The sequence below is a fragment of the Gallus gallus genome, chromosome 2 (genome assembly GCF_016699485.2).
Source record: "Gallus gallus isolate bGalGal1 chromosome 2, bGalGal1.mat.broiler.GRCg7b, whole genome shotgun sequence".
Classification (NCBI taxonomy): Eukaryota; Metazoa; Chordata; class Aves; order Galliformes; family Phasianidae; genus Gallus; species Gallus gallus.
In genome coordinates, this window is record NC_052533.1 from 128,134,761 (window position 1) to 128,151,862 (window position 17,102).

At 41.3% G+C, this 17,102-nt stretch overlaps 1 protein-coding gene across 7 annotated transcripts; it reads right to left on the reverse strand.

Annotated features, from left to right (window-relative positions):
* Positions 1-273: 273 nt before the first annotated feature.
* Positions 274-16,445, reverse strand: ANKRD46 (ankyrin repeat domain 46). Of its 7 annotated transcripts, none has more exons than XM_046937960.1 (6): positions 16,408-16,445; positions 15,813-15,940; positions 15,098-15,203; positions 7,274-7,616; positions 5,802-5,960; positions 274-2,296 (listed from the first exon to the last, which is right to left on the reverse strand). In XM_046937960.1, the coding sequence occupies exons 4-6, from the start codon at positions 7,582-7,584 to the stop codon at positions 2,080-2,082; spliced, it is 687 nt and encodes a 228-aa protein (XP_046793916.1). In that variant the 5' UTR covers positions 7,585-7,616; positions 15,098-15,203; positions 15,813-15,940; positions 16,408-16,445; the 3' UTR covers positions 274-2,079. The 7 variants fall into 7 exon arrangements, with proteins under 7 accessions (XP_046793916.1, XP_040552304.1, XP_015138458.1 ...); XM_040696370.2 differs by having other exon boundaries at positions 16,311-16,435; XM_015282972.4 differs by lacking the exon at positions 15,813-15,940.
* Positions 16,446-17,102: the final 657 nt, after the last annotated feature.

Genomic DNA, 17,102 nt, shown 5'->3' on the forward strand with positions numbered 1-17,102 from the left:
GTAGTCTTAAATCTCGGAGGGCCTTTAGATGACTTATTCAATACCTGAAATCTTAGGTAATAAACAGCACAACGTAAAAACAACACTGAAAATAAAGCAGGCAAATCTAAACAATCTGCATTTTAAAACCTCACTGAAGCCAACAGCATGGCTTCCATTTCTCAGGAGCAGAATCTTCCAGCTTCTGAAATGCTTACTATCAATGCAAAATAAAAAGCCCTAAAACAGGGTCACATCATTACCACTGCACTAATGCAATAATAAACCAAAACATATTTACAACGTATATTTATTTATGGCATTCACCCATACTGAGAATACAATTACAAATTATGCAGGGACTATATACTGAAAGGCAGTATTATTCAAGATACACTGTACCATTAACAGAAATGCAGTAATCCAGAAAAGTAACTATGATTTAGATATGATTCTACATTTCTCTGTTCATCAACAGATGCACTGTAATTGAAATATTCAGACAAAGAGAATGCTGCTTTGTTGGTGGTGGTTTCCTTTTTGTTTTAAGAGGTTTTCCTTTTGTAACTTCTGTAGTTTTTGCAACTGCTAGGAAAGTACTGTTTCATTAACCTCTGGCTTAAGAAATGAGATCAAAATGCAATTTAGAATGGGCCCCATCTTAGTGAAGCCCATGTCACACACCAAAACAAAGACTATAACCTTCTAAACAAGAAGGGAAAACGTACACGGTAGCAGAACAGAGGGCTGTAAGTACTTCTAGCAATACTCGCTGCAATTTATAATCTTATAAATGTTTGATGTTATTTAACAACAATTTTGGAGTGGTAAAATAAAAATCAACATCCATTAGGTTTACAGAGTTCAATTTTTTGGAGGTTTTGAATGCAACTAAGTGAGTTACACATCTTATCAGCTTGGAAAGAGAAAACCTACAACTACTGCGTGGTATCATCCTGGCCTTCAGAGAAGAGTATGCAATTGATTCATATCTTTGGGTTATTTACAAAGGATTTCACAGCTTACGTACAGAACGGGACAGGATATCATTTCATACCATATTCCTAAGTATTAATTTTTTAATTATTTTTATTCCACATGCTCAGAAAATACTTCATAAGCCTCTAAGTGCAATCTGCAAACAACTGAAACAGAAAGTAATTCTAGGAAGGAATTCTAGTCAATCAAGTCCTTTCCACAAACATGAAAATGATACAATTGCACGGTTCCATGTGGTCCTTAGGAGGAAAAGAAGTTATCCTTCATGACATGTTTCACAGAGACGATGGCCTTACAGAACTGCTATGTACAAAGCAGAACACCTACATCACTTTCAGTCCATCCTGACAAAGAAAGGTTTGCTTAGTAACTTTGGGGCACAAAGGCAAATTCCTCACCCTGAAGGCCGAACAATTTTACTTCTAAAGCACTACAAAAGCTTTAGTTCTACAAAATTCACTTCAAGCAGATATTAACATAAAATTCATCTGGGGAAGAAACATCACATTAACCTAATAAATAAAGGAGTGATCTATACAGAGAAGATGTAGTAAGATCGGAACTGTTTCTAATCTTTTTATAAACTAACAGATGAGAAACTGTGGGGAAGCACTAAAAGAACTATGAACACAGAGCTCAGTACTGTCTATATATCAGAATGCATTATTATGTTATTCAGATTTGTAGAGGGCTTTTAAAATACTTTTTTCTTTCAACTTAAACACACAATGTTATGCAACAACAGATTTACCTCTCTTCTTATGGAATATGTATCAAATTTGGTTGTGTACTAGGTTACACAATTCATGCTCAAGAATGTTATATTCATTATAAAAGATCTCTTCTAGTCACAGTTTATCAGCAGAGAGGATTACCTCTACATGTTGCTTCCAAGTCGAGGTGACAGAGGTAGCTTCGGAATGCTTTAGAATTTAGTGTTTTACTTGAAATGAATTAATCTCTCTTTCAGAGGGGTTAATAGTAGGGATAAAAAGCAAACAGTATGTACAGCTGCCACTGTCTGCACCGAGGGAAAAATTCCACGAAGCTCAAAATAAGATTACAACATGGAAAAGCACAGCGCACTTCTTTCCACTTGCTTCAGTGCACCAGCTCAGGCTGATTTTCTACAAAAGGAAGCACCCCACTGACATAGTATGCTATTCCAAGAGAGAGAAGAGCAATGACAATGATCAGGAGCAGCACTCTCCAGAAGCCCAGGTCTTCCACAAACTCTTGCCACGTCGTGCGGAAACTGGAAAGAACTCCTTCCCCTTGCTGTAGGTTTGGATTAAGGAGAGAATGGCTTTCCATTGCACTACAAAGGATTAAAGTTAAAAATAAATCAGAGGAAAAGAACACACCTTTAAGTAAGACAGTAATCCTACTCAGAGCAACCAAAACATTCTAAATTAAAAACTAAAGCCACCTGCAGATTTATAGCATTGCCCCTGCTAAATCAAGACAAAGCAGATCAGGAAAAGACTCCTCAACTCTAAACTTAGTGTAAGTGAAAGGATGTTTTACTAACCAGGGTAAAGAGAGCAGTACTTCTATCTGCACGGCTGCGCTGAGCTGGCAGGCTGGCCACCTAAGAAGCCTTCGAAAGTCAATGCTCGTAATTCCCACTAAGCATGGCTTTGTGAATTTAATGGAGCATAAGATAAAACCTCAAGGGGCACAGCTCTTGCTAACAGAACAAGAAATTACGATTTCAAAGTACGTTCTGCCAAATGAAATGGCGACTTTAACCAACATCATTTAGATTCCAAACTATGTGGTGATCTTTATTACTCCTCTGTGTTTCTCTGTGAGAGGCCTCTCCTCTAGCTTAAAAATACCACAGAAAATAATAGATTTGGAAAAAAATAAGCCAACCCCAAACTTTCTGATCTTCCAGACAAGTTAGCACTGCTGTGTTTTTTGCCACACGATTCTCAGCAGTTGCTCTGACTGTTTGTTTTCACATTCCACCCCCAATTCATCAGGTTCCTTTAAATTGTCAGACTACAAATTAGAGACTGCGACTCTCACTGTTAAACGAGAAGAATTAGAATGCTACAGTCATCCTGGCCACCAATCATCTTCAGAAAAAAAACGTGAGTTGTTTCAAATACCGCCTGGCTTTTTGTATCCTCCCCACTTTGCTGGTTTCACAATCGGTCTATAAAAATTCTCTCATCAATTTATTTCACTTACGTATCATTCCAGTTGTCGGTACAGCCCTACTGCTCCTCGCTTGAGTGAAATTACACACACGGGTGTTTAGAGAATCATGCTTTGACAAGCACACAAAGCCAACGGTGAAACTGCGTTCCCAGTGAAATCACAGCAGAAGGGAAGCAGAAAAGAAAAACACTTCTTTCTCTCGTCTAATTGCTTTCACTTACCATATTCCTACGTATCTCTTACACTGATAATAACAGAAAACCTTACATGGAAAAGTAATTTCCAAATCGAAACTAATTGTATAAGTGCTACTGTTCACCAGTTGTGCTATTGGAGATAAAGGTCTCATTTATGAATCGCTCTTCCAAGATTACGCCGTGGAAAAATTTCACACTATCCGTATGTTTTTCTTTCTTCTTAGGAAGTACAGCCACAGAAGAATAATTAACCTCAGCTCCCATAGCTTACTGAAGCATCGCAGCGTGATGTGCAGAAAATTTCAGAAATTGCATATTAAACAGCTTGCCTTTTCTGCTTCTAAAGTATTTAGATTGCTGTAAAGCTATTGTAGCTTGTCCATAGCTACAGGATTTAGTCATCTTCCTTGCTCATGATTTCCTAAGCAAAACAAAGACTTTATTAGAAGACAGCCACTGGCATAAGACACAGCTACTCGCTCACTAAGTATGAACTAGTTAATACATAACCACACAGAGGTTAAAGCTGCAATGTGATTCAAGTGAAAAGATCACATGCTTGCTCATTAAATAGAAAAGGGGACATAGAAAACATTTTTGATATTTTAGGTAGCAACCCAATTAAAAGTAATGGTATTCAAGACATTTTTTTCTTACGACAAATCACATCTGCTTAAGCAATAGTATTGCAGCAAAGCATCCTACGGAAGGGTCCACATCACAGAGCTCAGGTGGATGTTCTTTTCTGTTTCGGCATGATATGGAAATTCACCTCTGGCTGTACTTGTGGGCATGACTGTCAGTCACGTCGGGCAGCGCGGAGGGACAGGTCACCTGTGCTGACACACAGAGGTGAGCTCTGCCTCCTGACAGCACAGGGGGAGGGCAAAGCAAGAGAAGAGAAATTTGATCTGGGAACTAAGTTTTGGCCTCTGCTTCCAGACCAGCAGCAACCGTTTGCAAAACAACCAGAGCAATGTGAAATCAGAGACTGCTGCTCAAAAGTGAAGCTCACGGTACGCAGAAAAAGTAACCATTATTTTTCAGTAGGTTGGTAGATAACGTAAGGAGGAGGGAGCGAGGAGGACAGAAGTCACTCATCTGAGCAAAATTCATCTAAATTGTGAAAAAAAAAAAAATACAGAGGGGGAGGAGTGAAACCGTGGCAGTCTGAAAAGCCAACTGTTACAAAGACATTATTTATTTACAAAGCAAACAGCATACAAGCTCACTTCCTTTTACTGCTGCAGGCATCTGTTATTTGTTACTCTAAATATAACATATTTCAGACATGTTAAATACGTTCACAAACAAGCTGGGTAACGCACTGTTTATATGTCTGTGCCTCTCCCCAAGGAGAACTGCTGAGTTCCTTGCCAAACCAAACAATATAACATTTATGAAGGTCAAATAACAGAAAGGAAGCTATGCTCATTAAAGAGACACTTTCAAATCAAGAATCGTCATTTAGATGCGACTGAGCTTTTGACACAAAGTCAGACAGAAGTGACATATGGACTAAACAACTTCCAGTAAAATTTACTAAGTCAGAAAGATAACAGGCAGAAAGTCCAGTATTTTATACCAAAGCAATTTTGGCAGTAAATATTCAATTTTGTAGCTCAGGGCTTAAAAAGTTTCTCTGATCAGTGGGCTCCAATTTCTTTCCCCTTGTCAAGTTTTTTTCCTGTGGCATCCTAACTATCCTCTGAGCTGCCTGCGTCCCACTTCTTAGCATCAGTAAGGTCCTTCTTTCTATGTCAGAATCACTGATGAAAGTGTTAGGTATGCCCAGTCCCAGAACTAGACCTTTAGGAACTGACTGCTCTCTTCCCTCTCACCCAGTGTGTTCCCTGAAATTGTGAGCTGCTTTCCTGAAATCACCAGCTCTCTTTTAACCACCTGTTGGTCCACCGCACAACTCATTTATTCGCCATCTTTCCCTGAACTACTACCAAGAGAAATTGCATTAAAGCACTGTATCAAAGCCTTCACTCAAGTTTAGACAGAGGAAAAGCCTGCTGCCCTTTCTTCATACAGACAACCCATCTTAATGAAAGTGAGGTAGGTCCATGTGTGCTACTGCCATTTCTCACTTTCCCCCATATTCTCTTTGGCTTTATGATAAATGGTACAATGCTTATTGTTTGAGATTATAACAGAAAATGGGTTGTTATTTAAATTTAAAAAAAAATTACAACTTTACAACGAGAATCTCCATTAGAGAGAGTTCTTTCTTTTCCTTACATTTCATCTACTGAGAGGTTTTTCCATATTCTAAAACTTCACTTGGCTTTGGTCAGACAGGATCAGGCCAAACCTGATACTTTCCGCTTTGAGGAACAAAGAAGCAAGCCAACTCATAGCAATCTAAAAGCAATAAACAGGTACTAATAAAGACAAATTTATAGATACATAATTATTTCTCCCGGTATCTCTTTTTTGTCTCGTGAATACCTTTCGCTTTCAGCAGTTTGCATTGTTTCCAGCTTTGAGTGGGCTCCTCTGTTAAATCCTTTCACCTCTTGCTCCTCTAAAGATTCCAGCAGTCTGATCACGTCCTTATTTACACCCCTTCGTTTTGCAAGAACGAGTGGTGTTGCACCTTGGTGATTGCTAAATAATGCCACAAAAGGACACGAGAAGAAAAGAAACTCTTCAAGTAGAGATTTGATACAAGACATCTTAGCATAACACACAATGTAAAATTTAGTGCTCAGAACTGTTTTGTTATACAAGACTGTAAGCAATTCCTGTCTATAAAAGTGATACCATAAATGACTACAGAAGAATACCAGTATATTTAGGCTTGAAATAGCACAACTCCTTTTCCCACATGTAAAATCAAATTTTCCAGAGTTCTAATTTAATTGGAATCTCTGGGTGTTATAACAAAAAAGAGTAGATTTACAGCAGTGTTTGAGGTTAAGCTTGATTTCGAGAAGTTGTGCAATCCGCTTCTTTATAGTTCCTTTTTCCATGTGGGTATGAGGACATCGGGCAAAAATGAAATAAAATACAGATGATCCCTCTGCTACTTTTAAAATAATACTGAATAGGACTGGAGCTGCCTTCAGGTTAGGGATTTTCATCAGAGTTGCTTGAGGTAAGAAAAAGAAAACACAGCCCTTGAAGAATCTGGTCTGCCAGTAACTCCTTTAGCTGGGATGAAAGCATCAATGGGGGACAAGTGAAAAGGAAACAGATTAGAAAACAAAACAAAAACAAAAGTGAAAACAGTCTGAAGTTTCAAATATTTTGCATGCATTGTGACAGTGCAGAAAGTCCCACAAACAAAATAAGTCAGTTACTGCAATGGAATAGCTGGTTATTTGTAGCTTGAGAGCCTGCATCTGAGCACTGGCATCTGACAGCTGCTGAAAGCCAGAGGGAAAGAATATACAATATTTAAAAGGAGTGAGTCACAGACTTTGAGGGAGTGGGAAAACACTGAAAAGCAGCATTGTCACCAAAGGAGTACGGGAATGAACTGACACACACATATACTGTATTTTCTTTGTCTTATACAGTGCAACAATTAACACAAAAGCACTGTGGTGGAGAAAATCCTTTTAAAGTAGTCAATGTGATTTTCTTTTTTGGTGCCAACCACCCACACCTAGCTGTCTGGCCAAACCAGGATAGCAGTGTCATCTCAGAGGCAGAATTAGATACAGCAGCCCACACCAGCAGCTGCTATTTTTATTTGCTTTGCTTGCTGCACTTGATCAGCAGAAGTGGCCTCTTATTGTTTTCCTGCCTTTTTATTTTCTTCTTTTATTGAGTGATATCGTATGGAGTTGAACTGCACTAAATACAGTATTTCAGCAACAGCAGATTTGTATACAATGTTCTAGAGATGAACACTAATACATTATAAAGCACGTGCTTCTAACAAAAAAAAAAGCCAACCAGAAAAAGCAACTTACCAAATATCAATTTTAAGTCCATTAGAAACTAGGAACTGGATGGTATCCACATGCCCACACAGGTGAAGGGCTGTATTACCTTGATAATCAGTGGCTAGTAGGTCAGCACCAAATTTGTGTAAGAGTTGACAGATGTCTACATTTCCTCTGGCTGCAGCAAGATGAAGGCCGGTCCGGCCCCGGCTGTCACGAATATTTGGGTCAAAACCACTCTCTAACAGGCGTTTGGAATAGTTAAAATCTCCATCGATGCAAGCCTGCAGCAGAGGCACATTTGTCTGGGAAGAATCGTTTACAAAAACGTAGGACATGGTTCTGACTGTGTCTGGAGTGGAGGGCAAACCTGCAAGAAAAGGTGGGAAAAGTGCTGTTGAAGCCTGACAAATAAGTACAATGCAAACACGTCAGACTGTGCTGAACCAAAATGCAATCCAGCTCAGGAGCCAACTCTGAAATCTTCCTGTCCTATGTATTAATTTCATGTGCTGCATTCCCTCCTGTTAATATGGAAAGAGCTCTTCTACTCATACCTCTGGGGACTGTAGCACAGCCTTCCTATTACAGAGAACTAATAAAATCAATGCCACCAAGAGAGGTGAGTACCTCTTCCCTGAGAAAATATCACACGTAGTAGAATTGATATTGAAGTATACTACACCATAGGTCAAGACTCAAAGAAGAGAGAACTACTTTTCATAAACCGGGTGGCTACAAACAATTCAAGTAACAGATACAGTGACAGTAAGTGCAATTCTTACCAACTATGTATAAGCAGAGCCTCTCCAGGGGCGCTTCCACCATCTCCATTTGAACTTTGATGTACAACCAGCTGCTGAAAACACTTGACTGCTAGAAATACTAACCCCTATTCTCTGCAAGATATACAGTTTTCAACACTTTGCAGCAAATCGTTCTTATGGTGCCATGGATAAAAAACTACTGAGCAAAGGAAGTGAAAACTGAAAATAGGTATGAGGTGGGCAATTATAAAATGGAGTGGGGTTGTTGCGTGTTCAGCCAAAAGTGCACTAAGGAGAAGCACAAATCTAGTTCCTTCAGATTCATATTAGATGAAGGATGAATTCCTTTGCTGCGTCAGGAAGATATATTTCAAAGTGGATTCATACTTCACGAAGCATGATTGAAATTTTGCAAAAGGGTATTTTAAGGATAATTCAAATAATGAGGGTTTGATGACACAGCAGACTTATGGAACACAGAGAAGATTACTTGAAAACAAGAAGGAAGACAAAAGAAGGGCTATGCAAGAGGATGATACCACTGTGCGTGCAGGGAGTGGACAGCAAAGTTCTGCATTGCCTCAGAAGGAAGGCAAAAAAAAACAACATATGAATCAGTAAAATTCTTAGAAGATTCCATACAACCACAACATGGTTCAAGTGACAGGAAGAAAAAGAATTTTAAGCAGATAAAGTCTGAATGGAAACTGACATTACACATGAAATAGTATCTCTCTCTCTTGATCAAGGTTTGTATTTGGGGGTAAGGTTGTAGCTGTGTCCTGATTAACTCTACAGACCTCTTATAAGACTGCTATATGCAGGTTTCAATTTTCTCATCTATACAAGGTATTCTTCTACGTTGGTGCACCCATTCAGCCATGAGAATGGAAACGTGGCCAGTAGCCAAAGAATTCAATCTTGAACTCTCAAGAAAATGAGACAATTATGAAGTCTGTATTTTATAGCTTTTCCCCCATATTTTTGATCACACTCAAGATCAAAGCACCCACAGGACAATATCTAATGTTTATGCACTGGTTTGAATAGCAGTATTGGGACTGTTGAGGTCATTAGATTAAACTGCTCTCCTCTGCATTTCCTATTTGGACAAGCTCCACTACATGTATCAACAACACCCAGTTTCCCTGTGCAGGAATGCACAACTTTTTTCCTATCTTAGCCACAGAAGTGAAAGCAATGGGAATAACTGCTATGTGCTGCTATCTGTATAAGGAATGATTTGAGGCAGAGGACATTCTGCTGGGCTGCAAGTATGTTTTTAAGCATGTGTTGGTACATCACTGACTCGAGCGCACTTTCCCACAATTACTTCCAGTAGCAAAAAGCAAGTTCACTGATACAGCATAACACATTTCACGTAAGGCTAGCATCTGCTAGCAGGTTTCTTAAAACCCTACACGGAAAGCAAGGACATCACGCTTGTATTTTCAATGAGTCTGTTACAAACCTTGGTGGGTGCAAAGCCAGCACTGCCAACTGACAGCGATTTCAATTGTCTTTGTCCACTTTCCACTCAAATCATAAACGAGATCAGAATGCTTTTTCAACTCTGCCAGCCCAACCCCTGCTCAGAAAAATGTCAGGCCCTGAGTCAGATTTCTGCATGGTGTGGCTGACACCTTAACTTTCTGCACTAAATCTTCCCTAATGCAAGACCACAAATAACACAGAAACCTCAAATGATCAGCATGTTAACAGCATATCAACAGCACAAAACTCAACTTGTACTTGATAAAAAGATCATGGCTTGCTTATAATGTAGTATTTGAGTGCTTAAACCTCTTCAATAAAAAAGGCCCAATGTATATCAACAACAGAATATTACACTGGAAGAAAAATATGCTATTTGAGAAACAGTATGGCACACTCTGCTAAATGGAGCTCATGTTCATATTTTCATACCAGATGTGTAGGTCTGGTAAAGCCCTGCAGAATTTCCTGTCATTTCACACACAACCCTGATTAAACACGAGCTAATAGTAACACCAGAAATACCCTCACCACTTCTCAGGAAAGAAAGCACAAGGATTCACAGGGATCAGGAAGTGCAACTGAAAATATTTCCGATGCAGATTTTATTATTAGTACAGTATTTAAGAATTCATCACTGAAGAGCAGAAGACTGAAGTGAAAGCTCAGTAAACAGCTGTTTACAAGGGTGGGTAGTGATGGGACAAGGGGGAATGGTCTTGAACTGAGACAGGGGAGGTTTAGGTTAGATAGTAGGAGGAAGTTTTTCACACAGAGGGTGGTGTCGCACTGGAACAGGTTGCCCAAGGAGGTTGTGGATGCCCCATCCCTGGAGGCATTCAAGGCCAGGCTGGATGTGGCTCTGGGCAGCCTGGTCTGGTGGTTGGCGACCCTGCACATAGCAGGGGGGTTGAAACTCGATGATCACTGTGGTCCTTTTCATCCCAGGCCATTCTGTGATTCTGTGATATGATATGGTTCTATTTCACAGACAGAAAGAATAGTAATAAAAAAAAAAATCCTGCTGTGAAGATCTAATTAAGTAGGCTTAGAAAAAAATCCGAAGCGTGATTCTCTTTAAATTGCTTCTGAAGGTGAATCAGAAAACAAGGCTGAACCTACGTGAAAGCTGGCACACCTCCCCCTATGCACTCACATCACAAAGGGACTTGCGTTAGTGAGCAAGGAGACTCTGAAATACTGCAAAACGACCATTCTGAATGTCCCTACACATCACTGCTGGAGTTCAATTAATTTGGTTCAGTAAATGGCTACTTCTAAAAATGCATCACTGCCTTCTGAAAATCTATTTTCAGATACAATCTTCTACATTATCCTTCCACAAAAAGGAAAAAAGGTTCATTGTTAAAAACCTCGTCCTGAGACAGGAAATTGGCCCTGAGGAAAAAAGTAAATTCAAAGGTATCCTCTCAAACAAGAACTCTATTAGAAAAGCATACTATAAGAACACATTTCCCCTAAGTTTATAAGTTTATACAACACTGATATTGATTGAGCACAGGATACTTCTAATAAGTCTTCCTACAAGCTTGCTGTTAGCTACTTCTTCAGCGACCCATGTGGCTTAGCACAGGATGAGGACTGCTCTGTTTCCCAAAGGAACACTTATACTTAGTGATGATGTCAGAATAATTTACTGTCACTTGTTAGCAGTCAGTCTGCTGCTGCACCGCATACAGCTGTACCTCAGTGTTACACACTGACCCACTGCACAGCACGCTCCAACCTGTGGAGGCAGAAGCCAGGGGTTAACATGAGCAATTCAAAAGGCAGAACCAAAGGCAAGTCTTGTTACTGCTGAAACTACTCGATTTGCACTAACCGTGGATGGCTTTATTTCTACAGTAAGTGTATGGTTTGGTCTCGGCCTTCTCATTACGTTCAACAGTTACCAAACAGCTCCAGAAGAAGGAGCTACGTTGTTTGAGACAGCCTCTTCACCACAAAAATATGAATGGACTTGACGAGCTGTAATTAATCACCCTGCTACACGCCTTACCAGTTCTGCAAAACAACCCCATGTCCAAGAACATTCAGAAAATCTGAAGTAATTGTCACTTCAGAACAATGGCACAATGTCAAATGGCACAACAGTTGCTGTTGCTCAATATTACGACAAACACACCTACAATCTACGTGTCAATAAAGTGATCAGCAGAGAAACTGTCACTGACAGTAAATGGAAATGTAACATGAAGGACAAATAACACCTTTCCCACTGGGTCTCAGCAAACACATCATGTCTTACATTACATGACATTTGCCAACTTGCTCACGGCAAACAACTTCCTCTAAGATCTTTTTAGAGGACTCCAGTGGCAGTGGCTTGCTGAACTCTAACTCTCCAGCTTTTAAATGAATGAAAAATGTTCCAGCTTGAGTATTTTGCTTCAACTGTAAGTTCATTTGCAGTCTTTGCTTAGGAAAGACCACCATTATCTACTACAATTTCCACTGAGAGCTCTGTATCTTCTACTAAGAACACTTTGCTCTTCAGTCCAACTGGATGAGAGTTTTATTTCTCCACTAATACGGATCTGCTGCAAAAAGCAGCATCCCTGACTCAGTACAGCATTATGCCTGCTTTACACATAGTGCCATTCTGTGCAATGCACACACACTGTGCTTTGCACACACAGCCTACAGAGCACTTTATGAAAAGGATTATCACTGCACCTTTTTTTTTTATGGATTAGCAGATAATGGCAACAGAAAGAGCTTTGCTCATCGCAGCGTGTCACTGTTAAAAGACAGAAAATAAACAAGACCTGAAATGTCAATCCAAGGCTGTAGAATGCTTCCCCAGATGACACAGTGCATTTGCTGCATATTTATGTACACAAAATAAGGGAACGACATGAAAGGGATCATTCTTTTTCAGTACTTCTGTTGATAAGCAGATTCACAGACATTTTATCCTTTCTAGACTTAAGTGGCAATTCAGTGGCACTACATGTGTCACTTCTACCAAACATGCATCTAATTATTTCTGAACCTTGCTCAGATTATCTTCTGCAAAAGACCTATTTAGGTAGAAAGGCAATTCACAGCAGTTAGAAACAGATGGGCTGTAACTTTAAGCCCCTCAACTGGCTCACGTGAACCAGCAAAGTAACTTCAGTAGTTCCTTGACCACTGACATCAGTTTGGGTGCACTTGCTTTTATACAAAGCTATTTATTATGACCAACGTGAGTGATTCATCAACTTCTTCACAAATCTTTCTTCAAATTCTTCTTTGGTTCTGCTGGGAAAGCGCTGGGTGCTAACATACAAACCCCAAAGGTCATTACAGGTTGTTTTTTTGTTTGCTTTTTTAAACAAACCTGAGAATCAGTTCCACTCCTACAGAAGGGTCCACGTTTAAATTTGCTGCAGATCTTGCAGCAGTCTTCTGGAAAAGAAGACAACTCTAACTGAGCAACAAGACACCATTCACAGTATGAGCACCATTTGTGTCTAGAAGAATGCTGCCACCACGTGGACTGACTGAAGTAAGCAGCGTGATGGATAACCCTGGATCCACACAGACCGTTTTTTCCTAGATTTTATGGCATTTCCTTATTTCCTCAGAAGAAAATCACAGAAATCAGAGGCTGATAAGCCAAGCAATGACATCAGCTGCAGGACACTTGCTATGGCTCCGGATACTGTCACTTGTGCTCTGAATTTTCATTTTCACGCAGGAAATCAGTTTATCAAAGCTGCACGGATAAATGATACACTCACAGCTTCCAAAGATTTGAAATCTCTATCAACACATCGTGATTTTAAAGAATTAACTGAGCCATGCTGGACTGTGTTAAACGTTCTGGTGACATGGAACGGTAACACTATTCAGGCTGCATTTCTAATGAATATCTGCTGCTGTGGTTCTACAGAAATAGCTACTTCGGAATGCTCAGAGTACAACATTTTCTCCATGCAGACAAACCTGTAGTGCCAGCAGCTGCACAACTTTGTGTCTGAAGGGCCTAGAGGCAGACAGAACAGCAGGCTCCAAGCTCAAGGATAACTGGCAAGCTTGGAGAACATCAAGGAGGCCACCCTCTGGCTCCTGATCTGCACAGAGGCTAGAACTGACCAAGAATTTAACAAACAACGGTTCGAAGGGTGTGAAATGGCTTTGAAACTTGAACTATGAAATCTGGGAAAGAGATAGCTCAACTGCTGTTAATCAACAGGAGTTATATTCTGCTGAACCTAGAAACAAAAGACAACTGGTACTGGTAAAGCTTCTGTCTCAAGATAACTTAGCCCAAGATTTCATATGGGGCTCAGGATTCTTTTTACCCTATCTAAACCACTCCACATTATTCAGCTACACTGAATTTCCTGTGTCATTGTATTATATTTTGCTATCCGGTTCTCTTCCTCAGTTTGGCAATTCATTTCTGGCCTCTTTCTGATTTTTCAACTCAATTATATCTGCATGTGAGAAACCTTCTTTGCGCTGTGACTGGGATCCTTAAAAGCCTCTACCAGGGAATTATTTAAATGCTTCCTGAAAATCCAAGAAAGCCTTATAAATCACATCATGTAAATCTACAATGCTACTTTTGTAATCCTTAGTGGAAGCTGACAAGGCTTAAAAGATTGCATACCTCTAAAAAGGTACCCAGCTTCAGGTAGAACCAGTCCCAAACAAATGCAGGTAGAGAAACCAGAGGTGCACACCTCTCTCTGCACTCCTCTGGCAAAGATGAAAGGCCAAGTGTTCATGACCACCCATGGGAAAACAATAAATCAGAAGCCCTTCCTGAAACACGCTGCCATTTCTCTATCCCCAACCCATTATGCTGACCTGATGCTGTGCAAGGTCATGAGCACGCTGAACAATGTGCCATCTACACACACGAACAATTTTTCTGTTAAGCTTGTGTGACAAAATTCTGCTGATGTAGCTGTGTTACCTGGATGTGAAAAATTCAGCTGCTGGCAAAGCTGGCGTTTCTACAGCTCTGGTCCACTTAGATTCAGGTTTTAGTTGGTATCTCTACACTGCTCTTCCAAGCAGCTTCTCCTTCCTGTACTCTACTGATAAAATTTCAATTGACCAAGTCCTGCAGTACAGATACGGCTTCTGTGAGGTACTGCAGGATATCAGAGTGAAACTTTGGTCCAACATACCCAGTGGACATCTCCTTTAAATGGTGAAGCAAATCCAAAACAAACTTGAACTCTTCAGTACTATACGTACTTAGCATCATCATTAAATAGTAAAGCAAACCTGAGTGTTTCAGTATCTGTCCATCTGACTTATGCCACAGCAGCATCTCAATTAAAAATAAATAATTACCAACAACTGAAGCTTGGTGCAACAGATGCATGCACTCAAGCACGCCTGTCATCCTGTCATCTACACTGACAGAGTGACTATGGACAGTCTTCAGAGAAAGCTGAACACATCAGGGATCTTGTATTTCGTAACGTGTATAAACAGATGCTCTCCAAAATACACTATGTCCACATTAATTGGTGCATCTGGAAGCAGAGCACGAGTGTGATCACGAAGGAGGCAACCAACAGACTTACTGAAGGAGAAAAGAACCCTCCGAATTCCAACATACCTGAATCCTAAGCAGAGCCACTAACAGTTCACTCTGTGGACGACTGGGTGTCACAGCTCCTGGGCTGCAGATGAGGACTTCAAGGCCATATGTATTCAGAAATGAACTGCACAAGAACAGAAATTGGGACAGATGGATCATGAATGCATACAACTTTAGGCACCTTTTGAGATCCCTCTCTTTTGCCGATAAGGAAGCTCTAAATGTGGGATACCAAAACCTACTATGAAGAAACCTACCCCTAAACGCAGGTCTGAACTGGCTTTTTATAGTTCCCCTTTGCAAAGGCAAGCTAGTATTCCTCTGGAAAGAAAGCAGCAGATGCACGTACCTTGCTTCAGTCATCTCATCTCAGTTTACTGCCTAATACCTTCTTTTCAACTCAAAAATAAAACAACTAGCCAGTGTAATTTTCTGTCTGTCACACACTCTGCTAGAGAGCAAATATTACTACAAATATTTTTCTTTTAAAATATACATTTAACAAGCTCTTGTTAATCAACTATTTTACAAATTAAACAGAAAAGGAAAAAAAGATCTAAGATCTACAGATAACACCAAGCTCAGTTCCCTGCTGCAGCAAGCAATAGCAATTCCTCTTACAAACAAGCCACTTGCCACTTAAAAATACTGTTTTCAAGTCTGTTTTCAAGACAGATCTCTAAATAACTCATGTTATGTTATAACTCATGTTTGTTATGCTCTCCCTTTATACCCAGGCTCGATGATTCTCCCCCAGTTTGTCTCTAGTTACTTCCTCACTCTCCTTCATTCCGCTGCTATCCCTGCCTCCTCAGCACAGGAGCAGCTCTGTGCGACAGCTGACAAAAGCTTTGCTGTTGTCTAGGAAAAAAAAAAATAAGAACTACCACATTTCCCTTAAAAACAGTAATTCCTTCATCAAAGACACTTCTAAAGACAGCTGAAAAAACCCACTTCTGGCAGAAACACGCATTACCTTGGAGCTCCATTTACCTCACACCTTCGGCTTTCCCTCCCGCACCACCGCAGGACAGCAGGGCAGGACAGCAGGGCAGGGCCGTTCCGCCGACTCCCGCCGGGGTCGCCGCACCCGCTCCCGCCCGACAGCGCCCACCTCAGCGCGCTCCGCTCTGTTCCGCTCCGTTCCCCAGCAGCGCCACCGCCGCCCCTCAGCGCTGCCCCGCGGCCTGCGGGCCTGCCGCCCTTCCCGTCTGGCTCTCGCGAGGCCTACCGCTCCCGCTGCCCGCACACGGACACACCGACGGCCGCCGCTCCTCCCTCAGCCCGACGGAAGCGACCTCCGACCCCACAACCCAGCGCCGCACTACCTGCGCGGCTCCGGCCGCTCCTCGGCGCGCACAGGGGAGCAGAGAGGCGGCGGAGGGGAGGGGGGCCGCGAGCGCCCCCTGGCGGGCGGAGGCCGCGCGGTGTGAAGGCCGCCGGGGCTGCGGCAGAAAGGGGACCCTTGGGGTGGGCGGCGGCTCTGGGCCTGGCGGGGCGGTGTGCGTGCTCGCCCAAAAAGATGTGTAACAAAGTAGCTCCGGAATGACGGCACCCATCTAACTTAAAAGTTCACTGGGGTTGTAAAGTGTCTAAATAAAAAGCACTGCAAAGGCAAGGGATGACGTTGAAGTCCTCGTATAATTAGTAAGCAGGCTAACTCCACCCTTACACTGAGTGTATCTGCAGTTTACTGCTGTCTGGGGAGAATTTAGAGCCCAGGCTTCTTGCAGGCCTCTTCAGGCCTCTTGCATCATGGTACCTCGATGTACAAAAGTAAAAGAAATGTCCTGAAGCACCCTGCTAAAAAGCGTCCACCACAAAGCTGCAGTGAGTCCAGAGCATCCATTCAGTATTTGGTTTCAATTCCCTCACACCTCAACGCTTTTTTACTCCCTACCTTTCTTTTTCAAGGCTTCCAGAAGGTGTAACGGCCAAATTGCCCAGATAACAGACATTCCGAAACACATCCTACGCTATTTGCAAGGTCTGCCTGTTGCATTCAAGTTGAATCAGTTTTATC